Source organism: Rhineura floridana, chromosome 10, assembly GCF_030035675.1.
Source record: "Rhineura floridana isolate rRhiFlo1 chromosome 10, rRhiFlo1.hap2, whole genome shotgun sequence".
NCBI lineage: Eukaryota > Metazoa > Chordata > Lepidosauria > Squamata > Rhineuridae > Rhineura > Rhineura floridana.
This window is the reverse complement of record NC_084489.1, coordinates 53,842,406-53,859,234: the sequence shown is the minus strand read 5'-3', so window position 1 is coordinate 53,859,234 and position 16,829 is coordinate 53,842,406. Positions and strand designations below refer to the sequence as shown.

The following is a 16,829-nucleotide window of genomic DNA, read 5'->3' as shown; positions in this document are numbered from 1 at the left end:
CAAAAATGCAACACAAAACCAGTGGTATGAAAGCAATCCCTGGAGCAACTGACAGTTGCTGTTTCATGGATGAGGAACCTGTGGCCCTCAAGATGTTCCTGGATGACAATAAAAAAGATAAAGCTAGCCCCCCGGTACTAGTTCTAGTCTTGCTGCACTGTGAGCCACTCCAGCAGCCTGGCTTAAGTTCTGTTCAGAGCGGTCTGGGCCTTCTCATCAGGCTGGACAGTTCACTGCCAGCTCTTGCACCTCTCCTGCAAAGGAGGCTGGCAGTAGCAAAAGGGAAGTGCAGGGAAGTGGCAATGATAGGAAGCCTCCCAGATATTCTGGTTGCTAGCACTGGAACTGCTCTTCAGGGGGAAGGGAGGACAAAATGTTTTTAGAGTCTCCACATTCACATGAAGAGAGAGGCAAATGATCATCAAAGTGGCAGCAGGTAAGGATGATCTGGGCAAGAATTTCGTGTGCGCCAAATTCGTCTTGCATGTTTGTAAATCAAGGTTCTTAGCAGATTGTCTTGGGATACTATACATGTATTGTACCTGCTTTTTTTAGCAGCTGACTAGACTCTTGTAATTGAAATAAATGCATAGCAGCCTTACTAGTCTTGGAGGCATTCAACTTTATAAAACTGCGCATTACTGTTGGGATTGCTGGTGATATTTGCACATTGCTGTTCTTGCTTAATTATTGAGCAGATACTCTGTTTAGGGCATTGCACTTTAGATTAATGGGGGGGGCGGAAACAGCAGAGCCAAAAGGTCAAGCTCAGTCCACTAAAAGAAAGCCCAATTTATGGCCATAATCTAATTAAGTGGAGAAGAAAGACCAGGATCCTGCCCTTCCATTGGTCTGTCTGGCCCAGCAGCCAATCAGCCACTTTCCTGTAGGACTCCTGTTGTTGTGTCTTAACTGCTGAAGAAAGTGAGAGCAAGGCCTCTTCCACAGGCCTTCTTTCACCAATCTCTATTTAATATTTCTTAGGGAACAGCCTAAACTGCTCCCCCCACCCGCCCATTGGGACTTTATGAATCCACAGCCCTTCTGCGCATGGGAGAAGCTGGTGGGGGAAGGCAGATTGCAGTGCCAGTTGGGAGGTGGCACATTGATCAGGCTTGACTTGGGGATGATGCCATCACAGGATCCAGCCAGCTCTGTCCCTCCCCAAAGGTCTCATTTTGGGGGTTCCTGCTGGCAGGGATACCGCTGGATGCTCTCCCACCCACCCATTTGGCAGGCAGAAGGGGAAGCTGTAGGCCAGCAGAATGACACAGATATCCCTCTGCAGGTGATGGTTGGTGCAGGCCAGCAGAGCTGGCAGAGGGGCACCTCTGCCCAGTCCAACTCTCCCCCCCTGCACCCCAGGAAAGTGGTTTAGATTGCTCTGCCAGTCATATTTTTTCAATAGTTTTTCTAGTGGGGGAAAAAAGAGGATATAAGAATAAATTTAAAAATGGCTCCTTTGGGAGGAAGGGCAGGATCTAAATGTAATAAACAATAAATAAATTAAATTAAACAACAGGAATATGCTTTCTCTGATGTATATCTCAAAATGTATTGTGATTTCTGAGTAAATACTGAAAGTAGATATATCTATAATTGGAGGTTCTTTAGTATATTCAACTTGTGTCTTTTGGGACTACTGCTTTTTCTTTCGTGGTATGATATTGCTCCCTTTTGTTTCATATAAGGTTAGCACAGACAAGGATATAAGCAGGGTCCTTTTAATATGCCTTAACTAATTGGCTGAATAAAATGAATGCCACAAGTTAATGTGCTGGCACAGTTAATTGCATCTTTGATAGATCAAATCATTATGCCCAGGGATTGTTATATTTGAGTTTGCTGCTGCATGTTATGGATTTGAGCTCTGCACCATGGATTTCTGTCAATTTACTCTTGATATGAACAAACGAATTTTACATTTCCCCCCCTCTCTAACACACGATGTACCAAAGAAACAATTTGTCCTGAAAATAATCAGCTCTGGATGGAATGAATTATTCCCCCAGGTTCCATATGTGAAAAGCTTAGCTTGAAAAGAGTGGCAAGAATGAATATGAGGGCTGTAAAATAAGCTTTCTCTTCCTTTGTTCCTCCTCCTGAATATTTTTTCTCCCACTGGAAGAAATGAATCAATTTTAAAAAAAATAATTTTTGGAATGTATACTTTTTGAATCTGAGAGGGCCTTGAGTTGACTATATGGATGCTGCACAAGCTACCAGTTTTAGTGCTGTTTGGACTGTGCCAGAGGCGAAGATGTCTCTATTGTGGTTTCCACCCTGCTTGTGCCCAGCACATGCTCAGATGTGTGCCCTGCAGCATCCTGTGATGGTAAAGGGTGCCTCACTTTTGGAAGGAAATGCCAGTGGTAGTCAGGCAGCATATAACACTCACTTACTGTTCCTGGCATGGTTTGTATCCTGTATGAATTAAAAGTGCAACCCGAGTCCTCTGCAGTGTTACAGGAAGTTATTGTCCAGAAAAGGACAGCCAGAATGATCATGGGGATGGAATGACTCCCCTATAAAGAAAGGATACAGGAAGTGGGCCAGGGTCAGCCAGTTGCATTCCGGTCCGGTGGGATCGGTTTCAGCCTCTCCTCGTTGATGAAGTGGACAAGGTGCTCTCTACCGTGAAGCCGACCACCTGTTTGCTTGATCCTTGCCCTTCATGGCTGATCATGAGCTGTAAAGAGAGTCTCGGCGAGGGGATCAAGGCAGTGGTAAATGCATCCTTAGAAGAGGGTGCAATGCCATCAGCCCTCAAGGAGGCAGTGATAAAGCCCATCTTGAAAAAGTCCTCCTTGGATCCCCAAGAGTTGAATAACTTTTGCCCAGTCTCTAATTTACAATTCTTGGGCAAGGTGATAGAGCGAGTGGTGGCCAAACAGCTACAGACACACTTGGATGAAGCGGATTACTTAGATCCATACCTATCGGGCTTCAGGACTGGGCATGGAACTGAAACAGCCTTGGTCGCTCTGGTGGATGATATGAGGAGGGCGTTGGATAGGGGAGAACATACCTTCCTCGTCCTCCTGGATCTCTCAGCGGCTTTTGATACCGTTGACCACGGTATCCTGTTAAATCGCCTGAAGAGTTTGGGAATAGGGGGCACTGTTTTACGGTGGTTCCGTTCCTATCTCTCAGGCAGGTACCAACGGGTGGCGTTGGGGGATGAGGTTTCAGACCCTTGGCCTCTCAATTGTGGTGTGCCACAGGGTCCTATCCTCTCCCCCATGCTATTTAACATCTATGTGAAGCCGCTGGGTGCCATCATCAGGAGTTTTGGGCTGCAGTGTCACCAGTATGCGGATGACACTCTGCTCTATTTCTCATTTAAATCTTCACCAGAGTTGGCTGTGAATACTATGTCCAAATGCCTGGAGTCAGTAAGTGAATGGATGGGCGAGAACAGACTGAAACTGAACCCTGACAAGACCGAGGTATTGCTCGTGGGTGACAAAAGAAGGCTGGGAGATATCGACTTGGTGCTCAATGGGGTAAGATTTGTTGATGTGTGTGCGTTGTTGCGTGAAACAGCATACATTACGTTGGAGTTAAGTTGATCAAGAAACTTCTTCAGAGCATTAGAGCATGTTAAGAGTCTTTATTAAGACATTATGGCCAAAGGCTTAAGAGTAAATACATGTAGAGTTTCTTCAGTCACCCCCCTTCTGGTACATCTCTCTTCAAAGGTAAACACAGAAGAGAACCTCTCAGTTCAGAGGCAATACACAGAAGACCAGCCTCACAGTTCAGAGGCAATATTCAGAAGACACAACTTACAGACTCTGTTAGAACTTTCCCAGTTGCTATCTCACGTTACCATGACAACCGCTGGCCTTGGATGTCTGCTCACTCTCAGGCCAGGAGATAACAGTTACTTCTCCAAACTTGCAGGCTTTATGGAAAACAACTAGAGACAGTAATGCCTATGTGTCACAGCCCAACATACTCCCCTTTTTTCCATTAAGACTGCAAATACTTTCCATTGCATCTATAACTTTTCCATTTCAGCACTACATTTCTACAATACAAAGGTAATACATTTCAATACATTGCATCATACAGATCCATATTACATCTCAGTACATTGCAGTACATTTCAGAACATCTCTGTACATTTAGCTAGAACTTTATTCAACCAAACTTTGGCTCATTCCAAGCCTTGTCACCAGTTTGCCAAATTTCTCCTCACACAAAGGCTTGGTCATTATGTCAGCCACCATGTTTTGTTTCTTGCTGCTCCAGTCAATGCATGACCCGTGCCACATCACAACTATACCAGAGGTTGACTTACTGCTCAGTTCCCCTGCATGATCTGCATCCACAAAACATTCAAGACCTCCTGTCTTTGCTCCTGACAAAACCAGACTCTTTGTCTTCGTGCCTTTCAAATTTACGTCAAGATCTGGTTTAAATGTTTGCACTTGTGTTTCTGGACACCAAACTCTGAAATATGCATTCTCTTGTGCTCTAGGTGCACGTTTGCCACGTCTCTTACCCTGTGGCTTGTAAACTCGGCTGCGATGCACTCTTTCAGGCATCAGCCTGACTGCATTACATGAATACTGTGGCTGTGTGCTTTTAACAGCTGTCTTCTTACAGCTCTGACCGTCATTCTCTTTCCGCCCCATTAAACTCAAGGCATCAGCACACTTCACACCCACGGTCATTCTAAACTGCCCCTGTGTCATGAATCCCTGGCAGACAACTTTGTCTCTTCTCTGCATAAAACATTTTCCTCTATCAAATGTTACACAATACCCAGAAGTCACCAGTTTTTGAACTGATAAAATATTATGAGCCAATTCTGGAACAAACAAACATTCTGACATTATCCCAAGTTTATTAAATCTCACCAGTCCTCGGGCTTCCACCCTTTTATGTGATCCATCCGCAAGTTGCACAAAATCTTGCACTTCTTCTGAAGCATAAAACAAACTTCTGTCTTTAATTAATATATGGCTTGCCCCGGTGTCAACAAGCCAGTCAATAGGTGCTAAAGTTTGTGGCTTCTGTTTACAAACAAAGTTCACACTTCCCTGCTTCAAGCCTCCGTCCCTGGAGTTTCGCTTGACTGCACAGTCCCGCTGGAGATGCCCACGAGCCCCACAGGCATAACAAGCCTTTAACAGCTGCTGCTTGTAATCCTGTTTGCTTTCGGCTGCCTCCTCTGGTTCGGCACTTTTCTCCTCCTTGCTTCTGACAGCTTCCATCAGCTCGGCTCTCTGCGCCTTCTGCCTCCGCTGCCATTCCTGGGACAAATCCTGCAATGCGTTCCACATCTGTTTAGCTGACGGCTCATCTCTCACACACATCAGTTGAGAATCCGATAGAGCCAAGATTATAAACGCCTGTGCCCTCTGATCTTTGCGCTTCCAGGCCGCGGTCAATACCACCGGGGGTGGTTCATCTATAATGTCCCATAAACCCTCTGTTATCAGCAAAGCCCGCATCCTCGGCTTCCAGCTGCCATAATTCTTTTCCGTCAATCTTTCCATTGGCAAGCCTCCCCCAGACAGGTTTACAGCCATGTTGCTCACCTCCGTCTGGTACAATCAATCAAGCTGCACTCTGGAACTCCATCTGCCGTTCAGACCAGCAACTTACTCCCGTGTAATGCGCTGTGGATCTGGGCCCATAACCCTTGTTGACATGTGTGCGTTGTTGCGTGAAACAGCATACATTACGTTGGAGTTAAGTTGATCAAGAAACTTCTTCAGAGCATTAGAGCATGTTAAGAGTCTTTATTAAGACATTATGGCCAAAGGCTTAAGAGTAAATACATGTAGAGTTTCTTCAGTCACCCCCCTTCTGGTACATCTCTCTTCAAAGGTAAACACAGAAGAGAACCTCTCAGTTCAGAGGCAATATTCAGAAGACACAACTTACAGACTCTGTTAGAACTTTCCCAGTTGCTATCTCACGTTACCATGACAACCGCTGGCCTTGGATGTCTGCTCACTCTCAGGCCAGGAGATAACAGTTACTTCTCCAAACTTGCAGGCTTTATGGAAAACAACTAGAGACAGTAATGCCTATGGGTCACAGCCCAACAAGATTACCCCTGAAGGACCAGGTCCACAGCCTTGGAGTCATTCTTGACTCCCAGCTGTCCATGGAGGCTCAGATTTCGGCAGTGAGCCGGGCATCTTGGTATCAACTGCATCTGATATGGAGGCTGTGACCCTACCTTCCTGTACATCAGCTCCCACGAGTGATACATGCCCTGGTCTCCTCTCACTTAGACTACTGTAATGCGCTCTACGTGGGGTTACCCTTGAAAACGGTCCGGAAATTGCAGCTGGTACAGAATGCGGCAGCACGTTTGATTACACATTGTCGCCGCCGGGAGCATATTACCCCGGTGCTAAGAGATCTGCACTGGTTACCAGTTGTCTACCGGGCCCAATTCAAGCTGTTGGTCTTGACCTTTAAAACCCTCTACGGTTCCGGCCCAGTTTATCTGAAGGAACACCTCCAGCATCACCAATTATGCCGCCTAACAAGATCAGCCACACAGGACCTTCTCTCGGTCCCACCAGTCAGAACAGCTAGGCTGGTGCGGACCAGAGAGAGGGCATTCTCGGTTGTGGCCCCCACTCTCTGGAACTTTCTCCCTTTCGATCTTTGACATGCCTCCTCCCTGATGGGTTTTCGCCGAGCTTTAAAATTCAGGCAGGCCTACAGAATCCTCGGGGTGGATGAGCTTTTATAATGTATTAATTGATGTTTAGATTATTTTTGTACTTTTTTGATTGTATATTGTATTTTATCCTGGTTGTTGTAAGTCGCCTAGAGTGTCTATTAACTCGGACAGATAGGCGACTAATAAATTTTAGAGAAAAGGTGAATAAGAGGTGACATGACAGAAGTGTATAAAATTATGCATGGCATGGAGAAAATGGATATAGAGAACTTTTTCTCCTTGCATAAAACTAGAACTTATCAACATCCAGTGAAGCTGAATGTTGGAAGATTCAAGACAGACAAAAGAAAGTGCTTCTTCACATGGTGCATAGTTAAACTATGCTATTCACTCCCACAAGAGGCAGTGATGGTCATCAGCTTGGATGACTTTAAAAGAGAATCAGACCAATTCATGGGGGATAAGGCTATCAATGGCTACTAGCCATAATGGCTATGTTCTTATTTGGAAGTAGTATATAATTAATACCAGTTGCTGGAAACCACAGGAGGAGAGAGTGCTGCTGAGCTTCCCATGGACATCTGGTTGGCCATTGTGAAACAGGATACTGCACTAGATGGGCCACTGGCCTGATCCAGCAAGTTCTTCTTACGTTCTTAAACTGTTTTTAATATTGTATTTTATATTGTGTCCTACCCTGGGACCTTCTGGTGAAGAGGAGGTGGTAGTAGATGATGATGATGGTAATAATAATAACATTACTACAATGGAGAAAAAAAATCACTTCCAAAACCCCATCTGCTCACCTTTCAAAGGTGCCTCTCCTCCCTCTGTTATGGTGCCATTACTGGGTGGTGTTTGCGCTCAGGGAACATTTAGGAACACTCCTTCCTATTCATGTGCAGTAAGAACTCCCAATAGTGGCGTCATACCACAGGCAAAAGACGTTCCTTTGAAAGGTGAGCAGATGGGGCTTTGGAAGAGCCAGACCATCTAGCAGTGAAGCTTCATCAGAGGGTGAAGAGGTGCCCCATTTTACGGGGGCTAGCAGGTTTCCTTGAAGAACCTTGGCAGGCTGTTTCTTCCTGCAGACTGCAGTTTCAACATCCCTGCTGAGAGGATAAGGTGGGGATAGCCAATGTGGTGCCTTCCAGATGTTGTTGGATGACAATTCCTGTCATCCTTGACCATTGGCTATGCTGGCTGGGGCTGATGGAAGTTGTAATACAACAACATCTAGAAGCCACCACATTAGCTATCCCTGAAATAAGGCTATTAGTGACTACTAGCCATGATGGCTATGTCCTGCCTCCACTGTTGGAGACAGTATGCCTTTGAATACCAGTTGCTGGGAATCACGGGGGGGGGGTAGGATCTATGTGCAACAGCAGTCTTCCTGTAGCCTAGTATTTGGTTGGCCACTGTGAGAACAGGATGCCGGGCTAGATGGGCCTTTGGCTTGATCCAGGAAGGCTCTTCCTAAGTTCTTAATATGTAATATTGTGTGTAACACTGTATTGCGACTAATACGTATTAATATATTGTGCTACTTTAAAACTATTCTTTGGGGACCAAATTGGTCTTAATAAATGTAGATTCCTCTCCCATCCCTATTCCTCATTGTACCGTGGTTAGTGATGACTGCACATTACTATGGTTTTTCTTTACTTGAGGCAAAAGCTGTCTCTAGATTCTCATCCCTTTGGGCTTTCCTTATGAGAAAAGCTTTTGTTTGCTTGTTCCCTCAGTTATTCGTTCATAGATATAAAAAATTAACCAAGCAACAGAATGTACAAGTATTAAAATTCAGCATGCATTTTTTAAAAAGCTGTCTGTATCTCATTTACTTTTGCTATTGAAATCACATATAAAATAGACAGTGTTCATTACAGCAAAGCATATATTCAGTGCATATGGCTAAGTTGCGTTACAGAATTGAAAACTCTTTAAATATTCCAAAGATTGTTACAATGCTTTCCTTAACTTGTAACTGTTATCTGTGATCATGGAGCTTGTGGGAAATAAAGCTTGGTTTTTTTTATTACCTTTCTCATTTTTAGTTTTGAAGTGCAAACGTACACATGGGAAAAGTTGCAGTCTGGTAAATCTTTTCGCTTTGGTAGATTGCTGTTAGGACTTGAGCAAATGTCAAATTCTGTCATGACCTGATAGATTCCTAGGATTCAGGGAGGATTTTTAGGGATTATGTGGTTGGTAGGCAACCCACTTGAGTATGGACTCCTCTACATATTTAATGGTCTACAGAAATTACTGTGCTTCTCCCGATGGGGTACGGATAATGGATGTCTTTTTGAGATGTTGTCGGGGGCATTGTTTCAGTCATCATACAGCGTTGCTAGTGCAAAATCTATTCTACACAATTTTGGAGGAATGGTTTTGAAAAGACCGGCCAAATTAAAATGATGTGCCACAACATTCATTGTAGTTTGAAATGCTCATATAAATTGCTGGCTTAGTTTTAGATGGTCTAATGTTGGACGTTACTGTTTTACAGTGAATTGAATTCAAAATTGCAGGATACTTTGGAGCAAATTGAGGTGAGAATTTAGTGTATTGATTTTTTGACAAAATGAATACCTTGACTATAATTGGCTTCATCCATTCAGATGATTAGAAGCCATTTAGCTTTATTGTGACAAATGAATGTCTCAACATGACTTGTGGCTTTTCGTACTGTATAACTATTCCTTCTTACTGAATATTCATGTTTCATTTTTTTAGGAGCAGTTAGATGTAGCACTTTCCAAAATCTGCAAGAACTTTGACATTGGCCATTATACCAAGGTGCAACAGGCTTACAGACTACTTGGGAAAACACAGGTTAGCATTCTTTGTTTAAAGTTAGATACTGATAATGAAGTACATGAGCCTGTTTTAATTACCTGTGCTCCCTGCTTTGGAGAGGAAGAGCAGTTATAACATAAAAATAACCATGGTGTACAAATACAGTCTCTACAAACTCAGTGCTATCTAATAAATCACAGGCAGCCTTTGTCAGTAGGCAGTAGGGATGCAGTATATGAAGACCCCAGGATAGAGGGGGGAAAAAAACACCTGAAGGAAAATCAATTCTCAGTAACTGATTGTTCCCTTAGTGTGCTTATTCCTGATTTGTTCAGCAGTTGCACCATCCAAGATGGATGTCTTGCACATGCACGTATCTGATGTTGAACATAGCTAGTGTTGCATTTAGTGCTCCCTAGTTGGAAGTATAAATGTTAAGGGCACATGCTCACTAGTTCTGTGAGTCGTAAACAAATACATATCTATGTAAAAATGCTCAAGATGTCTTGTGCTGGCAACCAGCACTGGCTGACTTTTTCTCAGTGGCAGGCTTGCCAAGCACCTACCACACATCCATTCAGTCAGTTACCTGGGTCTTTTCTTAAGGGACCTCTCTCTTTCTTGAAATCTGTTTGGAAAACAACTAACTGTAGATTTGACTAGACCACAAGAGGATTTACTGTTCTCCAGCTTCACACTTGCAATAATCCTTTATATCCTATTCATTTCCTTATTTACGGCCAGTCTGATTTCCAGCTGCATAAACCCTGGATCTTTTCTTCTGTAAGTCTTACTGGCTAATATCTCATACATACAAACAGCCTATTTAGGATACTTTTCAGGATTATGTTTACGCTGCCACTTCCACATTCAGCATTAGTTCTTTTTACATTTTGTTTCAGCAGAGGCTATCGTTAACCAGCAGAATAAAAATAATATTAGTTAACAAAAAGGAGGAAGAGAAGACTTACATGGCCACCTATAAATAAATGTTCTCTGAATGGCTTACCACCAAGGCAGTATCAAAATACAGTATGCAGTAATTAAAATCTGCAATAAACAGTAAAATAAAAAGGTAAAGGTGTCCCCGCACTTATAGTGCGAGTCGTTTCTGACTCTCAGGGTGACGTCTTGCGACGTTTACTAGGCAGACCGTATATATGGGGTGGGATTGCCAGTTCCTTCCCCAGCCTTTCTTTACCCCCCAGCATATGCCGGGTACTCATTTTACCGACCACGGATGGATGGAAGGCTGAATGGACCTCCACCCCTTTTACCGGAGATTCGACTTCCTCCTTCCGTTGGAATTGAACTCCAGCCGTGAGCAGAGCTTCGGCTGCGTTACCGCCACTTACCACTCTGCGCCACAGAAGGTCTTAAACAGTAAAATACATATAACTAAAAACTTTCCATGTAGCTGAAGCAGCAAAGCAAAGTATGCAACTCAGATTAAAACTACACAAAACCCAAAAGTTAGTTTAAAATACAATTTAAATGTGTGGGTGAATAAAAAGATCTTCACCTGATACAAAAAGACTAAAGAGAAGATGTCAGATGAGTCTCTTTGGAGAAACTGTTTCATAGCCTGGAGTGCCACCAACAAAAAGGCTCTCTCCTTGATTTGATGGGGACCTCCAAGCTAGGGCCTCTGTAGAGGATCTTAAGGTTTGGGTAGGCAAATGTGGGAGGAGGTCATATTTCTTTTAACTTGGTCCCAAACTATTCAAAGTGCCAGAATTTTAAATGGGGAAATGACTGGGGGACAGTGCAGCTAGTAAAGCACTGACATAATATGGTCAAAATGCTCAGTCTCAGTTAATTGTCTTATGGCCCTCGATTGAACTAACTGCAGTTTGAGCCATTTTTAAAGGCAAGTTCAATATACAATGCACAGCCATAGCCTAAATGTTACCAGAGCATGGGTAACTTTGGCTAAGCTGTCTCTACAGGTATGGTCACAGCTGACTTATAAAGGCACTTAGAGCCCCAGAAGATTCTTCAGCTTCTTATGACACTGTTGGATCCAAAAGCATCTCCAGACTGTGAATCTCATCCTTTAGAGAAAGTGTAACTCCTTCCAAAACAGGTTGAATATTATTATTTTTGGGGGTGGACAAATATCCATCAACAGTATTTCTGTCCTGTCTGGAACAAGACTCAGATTGTTTACCCTTACCCAGTCCATTACATGCCAAACACCTGATTTAGGACATCCTTCAGCCTCACTTGCATCTTATGCAAAAGAGTGGGAGAGCTGGGTATCATCCACATTCTGGTGATGCATCACTCCATATCTCCAGATGACATCTCCCAGTAGTTTCTTGTAGATGTTAAACACCATGGGGGAAATAGATCCTCAAAGTACAACTGGCAAGGCGTCAAGCAATAATCCCTCAGTTCACCTGCTGGAATCTGCCCCCCCCCAATTAGGAGTGGAACCATGGCCAAGCAGTGTCTTAAGCACTCAACTTGGGTGTCCTATCCAGAAAGATACCATGTTATTAAACACCACTGAGATGTCAAAAAGGATCAACAGGGTCCAATTCCCTTGTCTCTCTCCCGGCAAACATCATCCCATTGAGTGACCAGGGGACTTTCCATTTTAATCAAGTTTCATTTCAAACCAGGCATGGAACTTGATTGAAATGGGTCTGGATAATTTGTTTCATCCAAGAGTGAATGGAGCAATTTGCCCAGGAAGGGAATGTTCATCCCCAGTCTGTAGTTAACATTTTTTCTGCGGGGTTTCTTGTTTATGTGTTTTCATTGTTAAACTTCATGTCCTGAGTGCTTCCACCTTGGCCTGTCCAAGACTGGGGACAATGTGCAAGGTTTTGTCCCCATCCCTACAGTGTGTCCCCATATACTTCATTATTTTGTATGTTGGCAGCCACTAACTTCTACACAGGGAAAAAATACAGCATTGCACTGAGGTAAACCATTCAGACCTTGGTTTCTGACACTGCTATCCCTGACTGCAGCCCCTTCACTTTTGATCCTGAGAAACCACTGGGAGTGATTGTTGTTTTGGGGAGAGTAGTAAATGACTTGCATTGAAAGAACCTTTGGGGTGGGTGCAGTATCTGGCCCTTGTCCCTGACACTGGTGACCTCAGTAGCATTCATTTACTTTTCTGGGAGAAACAAAAGCCTCGTTGTGCCTGAACGCTGTGAAGCAGGGGTGGCTAACTCATTTTTGGCCAAAAGACAAAACCACTCTGGGGGCTGCATGCCAACTGTGGGTGTGGCCACCCCACAAGCCCACAAGCAACTCTTGCGCATGTGCAAAGGATACATACATCCAATGAGCATTATGATTTCTTGGACGGGGCCACTTGCATCCCTGTCAGGGTGCTTGGCTGGGTGGAGATGTTTCATCATCTCTGCCAGTGCCATGTCACCTTTGATTTTTTTTTTTCTGCTGCTGCCCATATTGTAGAGTTGGGGGGGGCAGAAAAAATTGCTTGTGGAACTGAATCACCCCCCCTTGCTCTAGAGCAGCCTTTCCCAACTAGTGGGCCACCAGATGTTGTTGGACCACAATTCCCATCTTTCCTGACCATTGGCAATGCTGGCTGAGGCTGATGGGAGTTGTGGTCCAACAACATCTGGTGGCCCATTAGTTGGGAAAGGCTGCTCTAGAGGATGGGAAGGCTGTTGACTAGAATTGCTGTGTGACCAAGGAACAGGAATCAGAGAACTGGTATTTCATTATCTGTAAATGACTCTCTCTCCCTCCCTGCCCTTTTTCTTTAGACAGCAATGGACCAACTGCACATGCACTTTACTCAAGCCATTCACAACACAGTATTCCAAGTTGTTCTCGGATACGTAGAGCTGTGTGCGGGAAACACAGACACCAAATTTCAGAAGCTTCAATACAAGGACCTATGCATGGTACGTAGTTGTATCAAGGCTTGAAATATTTTGTGTTTGAATAGATTGGCCAAGTTCTCACACGTGGTTTACCATGAACAGGCAGTGCACAGGTGCCTGCTGCCCAATTGCTCCTGCTTCACTCTTCCCCTCTCGTGAGCAGCAAACCATGAACCTTTGCTTACCTTGTCATCTGAACCTGATATCATGGTTTATTTATTGTCTTCTGATCGTGGTTTGTTTTGAGAGAAAAAGACCAGAATTCCAGTCTAGGGGGATAAAGTAAACCATATAGATAGAGTTTGTGATTTGTTGCTCCTGCCCATGCTAGGAACGGAACAAAGAATACTAAACCATAGCTGATTCTGTGGAGTACTAAACAGGGGCCATCCAAACATTTGTAAATCGCATGCATATCAACAAAGGAAGAAATAGACATTTCTAGAATGTATCATGGAGACTTTACACTGCCAGTCAAGTTCTCAGTCCTAACTCCACTAAAAACAGTTTGACCTTTTACTTGAATTTTATCCTGTAATGCACTTGCTAGGAAGTGTCAACAACAATATAAAAGTACAATATTAAAATTAGTTAAAACAATTAAATAACAGGAGCTGATAAGTATTGATTAAACACAGCTTGATACAATTGTCCAAATGCAGACTGAAATAAAAATCTAAAAAAACAGCAACAAAGGGGCTATCTAGGGAGGATATTTCTTAAGAAGTAGGGCTTACACAGAAAAGACCCTGTTGCTGGATGGTCCCAAACCATTTAGGGTTTTTAAAGGTCTTTTAAATAAGTTGTTGGCAGCTGCTAAAGCAAGTAAGAAAAGGCTGTTTTAAAGAGATATCTGCAGCTGCTGTGTTTGATGGGTTGATGTGGGGCAGTGAGAAAGAGAAAAGTGAGGTAAACCTAGTCCAGGGATGGGGAACCTCTGGCATATGGGGTCCCGGCCTCTGATCTGTGGTCTTCCCATCTTGGCCCTTTCCCCTCACAGCGATTAGACTTAAAAAAAACCCCACCAGAGGGAGCTTTTAAAAAACCTAATTATAGTGGCTGGATTCTTTGAGGGGGTGTGTGTCACAGTGAGCAGAGAAGTATTAACTGTCCCTTTCCTCTTCATGGGCAGCCCTCCCTGAAAATGGTCATCCTCCACAGCAGGCTCTTTTTTCCTTTTTTTTAATTTAACTTATTTCATTTAATTTTTTTTAATGTAACGTGAAGGAGGCAGCTGTTATGGGGAGAGATTTTAGCAAAAAAAAAATTAGGCTTGCTAGATTTGGGTACTCCTGTCATGTGAATGCATCTGGGGCCCTTCATACCACTCAGTTCCATGTGGACCTCATCCATTAAGAAATCAGTGAGGAAAAATACCTCATGGTGTGAATCCATACTTAGCAGCCTCTCTATGAAAAGAATGGTTATATACCGAATTAGCATCCTCTTCAGGAGATTTTAAAGCATATGTTTCTTTAACTGAAGTACTTAAAGCATTGTGCCTCCTTAACTTACATAGTTTTAATGGAAGGACTGGAAAAATACTTGAGGTTTCTAAGTGCCAACAAACATTATTTTTTTAGGTCAGTAATGTATTTAAAGCCCTGTTGATAGTTATGTACAACCTCTCAGCAAATTGTAAGTGCTCTTGAATGTGTTTAGGCTCTTCTTCTACTTAATACAAAATTAACTAATGCTTCAGACTAACTTATTGGCACATGCACTTGTCCATTTCTTTTGTTCCTGAAAACAGTTTTTTTGTTTTATTGGCAATCCCATGTGGCATTTTTCAGTTTGAAAGGGGAAGTGTGTGTCTGTTTAAAACATCTACAGGAGGGAGTAGTTTTCCTCTCTGTGCACTTTTCCCTTTCCCTGTGATATTTGCATATATGTCATATTGTTCAGACATATTTGTTTGTGTGCTTGCTTTTTTATTCTCTCTATGTATGCGGTTTGCATTTGCCATGAACTTTAAGAACAAGAAGAAAAAATCACAGATCATACTTGTATGTTCTTTAGCACATTACGTCAGACAGTTACATTCCTTGCCTTGCTGACCTCTGCAAAGCCCTGTGGGAGGTAATGCTCAGTTACTATCGAACCATGGAGTGGCATGAAAAATGTGATCGTGGTGAGCCTTCTTCATCTTCTGGTAGGCTTTGTTTTGCTATCTGAAAGTAATATCTGAATGGAATATGTATTCGGAGTCAGTTTTGGAACATAAGAATGGCAGTCAAGCACATCTGGTCTATGTGAGCAATAGAGCCAAAGCTCTTCCATTGTCCATGTGTACACCATACAATTTGGGACAGAGAACCTGTATGAAATGCTCGTGAAATGCTTTCTTGTCACTTCCTTCTGTGCTTAATTGTAACTTACATTGGAACTTCTGAGAAATTTCTTATTTTTTTTGTTGGCACAGTTAATTTTTTTTAAACTACTGTTTTAGGGGCTTGAGGAGATTTAGCAATTGTCAAATGAAGCATTACAATAGTCAATATCTAGCTTGTATGAACACCGCAAGGCAAAATCTTAAGCACACTTACTAGGGAGTAAGCCCCTTGGACACAATAGCAATTACTTTTCAGTAAGCACACAACGCATATGCTGTTGTTGATGTTATTATTAACAACATTTGTGTGTTTTCTGCCTTTACTACTGAAGAATCATGTGCTTGGTGTGTGTGTGTGTATGGTGCATGTCAAGAGTGCCTGTAGTTGTTGTGACACTGTCCAGATCATCCAGTGTGGGTTGGCTCTCTTTGTTTCAGGGCTATGTGGAAGCATTGTCTCTGCCACATCCTGGAGTGGCAGGCAGTTAGGGCGTTGCCAAAAAATGCAGTGTATGGTTGTTGTTATTTATTATTATTATTTATTAAATTTATATACTGCCCGACTAGCAATAGCTCTCTGGGCGGTGAACATCTATTTTTGCGGCATGTGAAGTAACCCTTAGAGGATGTGAAAATTTGGCTCACATTTTAAAAAAGGATAATTCCCCCCACTCCCCCCAGCTTGTATGGAAAAGTATTTAAATTATTTTCCAGATGGAAGCAACGTTATGGATGCTGAGGAGACCAATTTTGACCGAAACTATGTGAAAAAGAAATTGGAACATGGACTTTCGCGAATATGGCAGGTTCGTTTTAAATTGGCAAAACGTTCCCAGTTCAACCCCCCCATACTCATTTTTGAAATACATTCTTTTCTGAAAAGCCAATTAATGTAATAAAACATTCTCTCTGGTGGTTTGTTCAGACTAAAATAGTTTTATTTCTGCTGCATAGTTTCATTTTCTGAAAATTGATTTAAAGAGCATGAAACAGCAAAAAAGTTGTCAATTTCTCTTGAATGGGCGGTAGACAGAATATTCTCTGGGAAATAGGAGTTGAAGCCTGTGTATTTTATGCCGTTTTCAAGATTTTATTTTGCCTGGTGGGTGGGTGGAGATGATTAATGTTAAGATTTTATTTACTGATTGTTGTAGCCAAT

General features: G+C 42.9%; 1 protein-coding gene across 2 annotated transcripts in view; it reads left to right on the top strand.

Moving 5' to 3' along the window:
- VPS50 (VPS50 subunit of EARP/GARPII complex) overlaps positions 1-16,829 on the top strand; it is a 137,384-nt gene that overhangs the window by 41,981 nt on the left and 78,574 nt on the right. For both annotated transcript variants that reach the window (XM_061586630.1, XM_061586629.1), the window contains exons 10-14: positions 9,174-9,216; positions 9,401-9,499; positions 13,219-13,359; positions 15,358-15,490; positions 16,385-16,476. In XM_061586630.1, the coding sequence (XP_061442614.1) occupies positions 9,174-9,216; positions 9,401-9,499; positions 13,219-13,359; positions 15,358-15,490; positions 16,385-16,476 (508 nt within the window). The remainder of the gene's footprint in view (positions 1-9,173; positions 9,217-9,400; positions 9,500-13,218; positions 13,360-15,357; positions 15,491-16,384; positions 16,477-16,829) is intronic.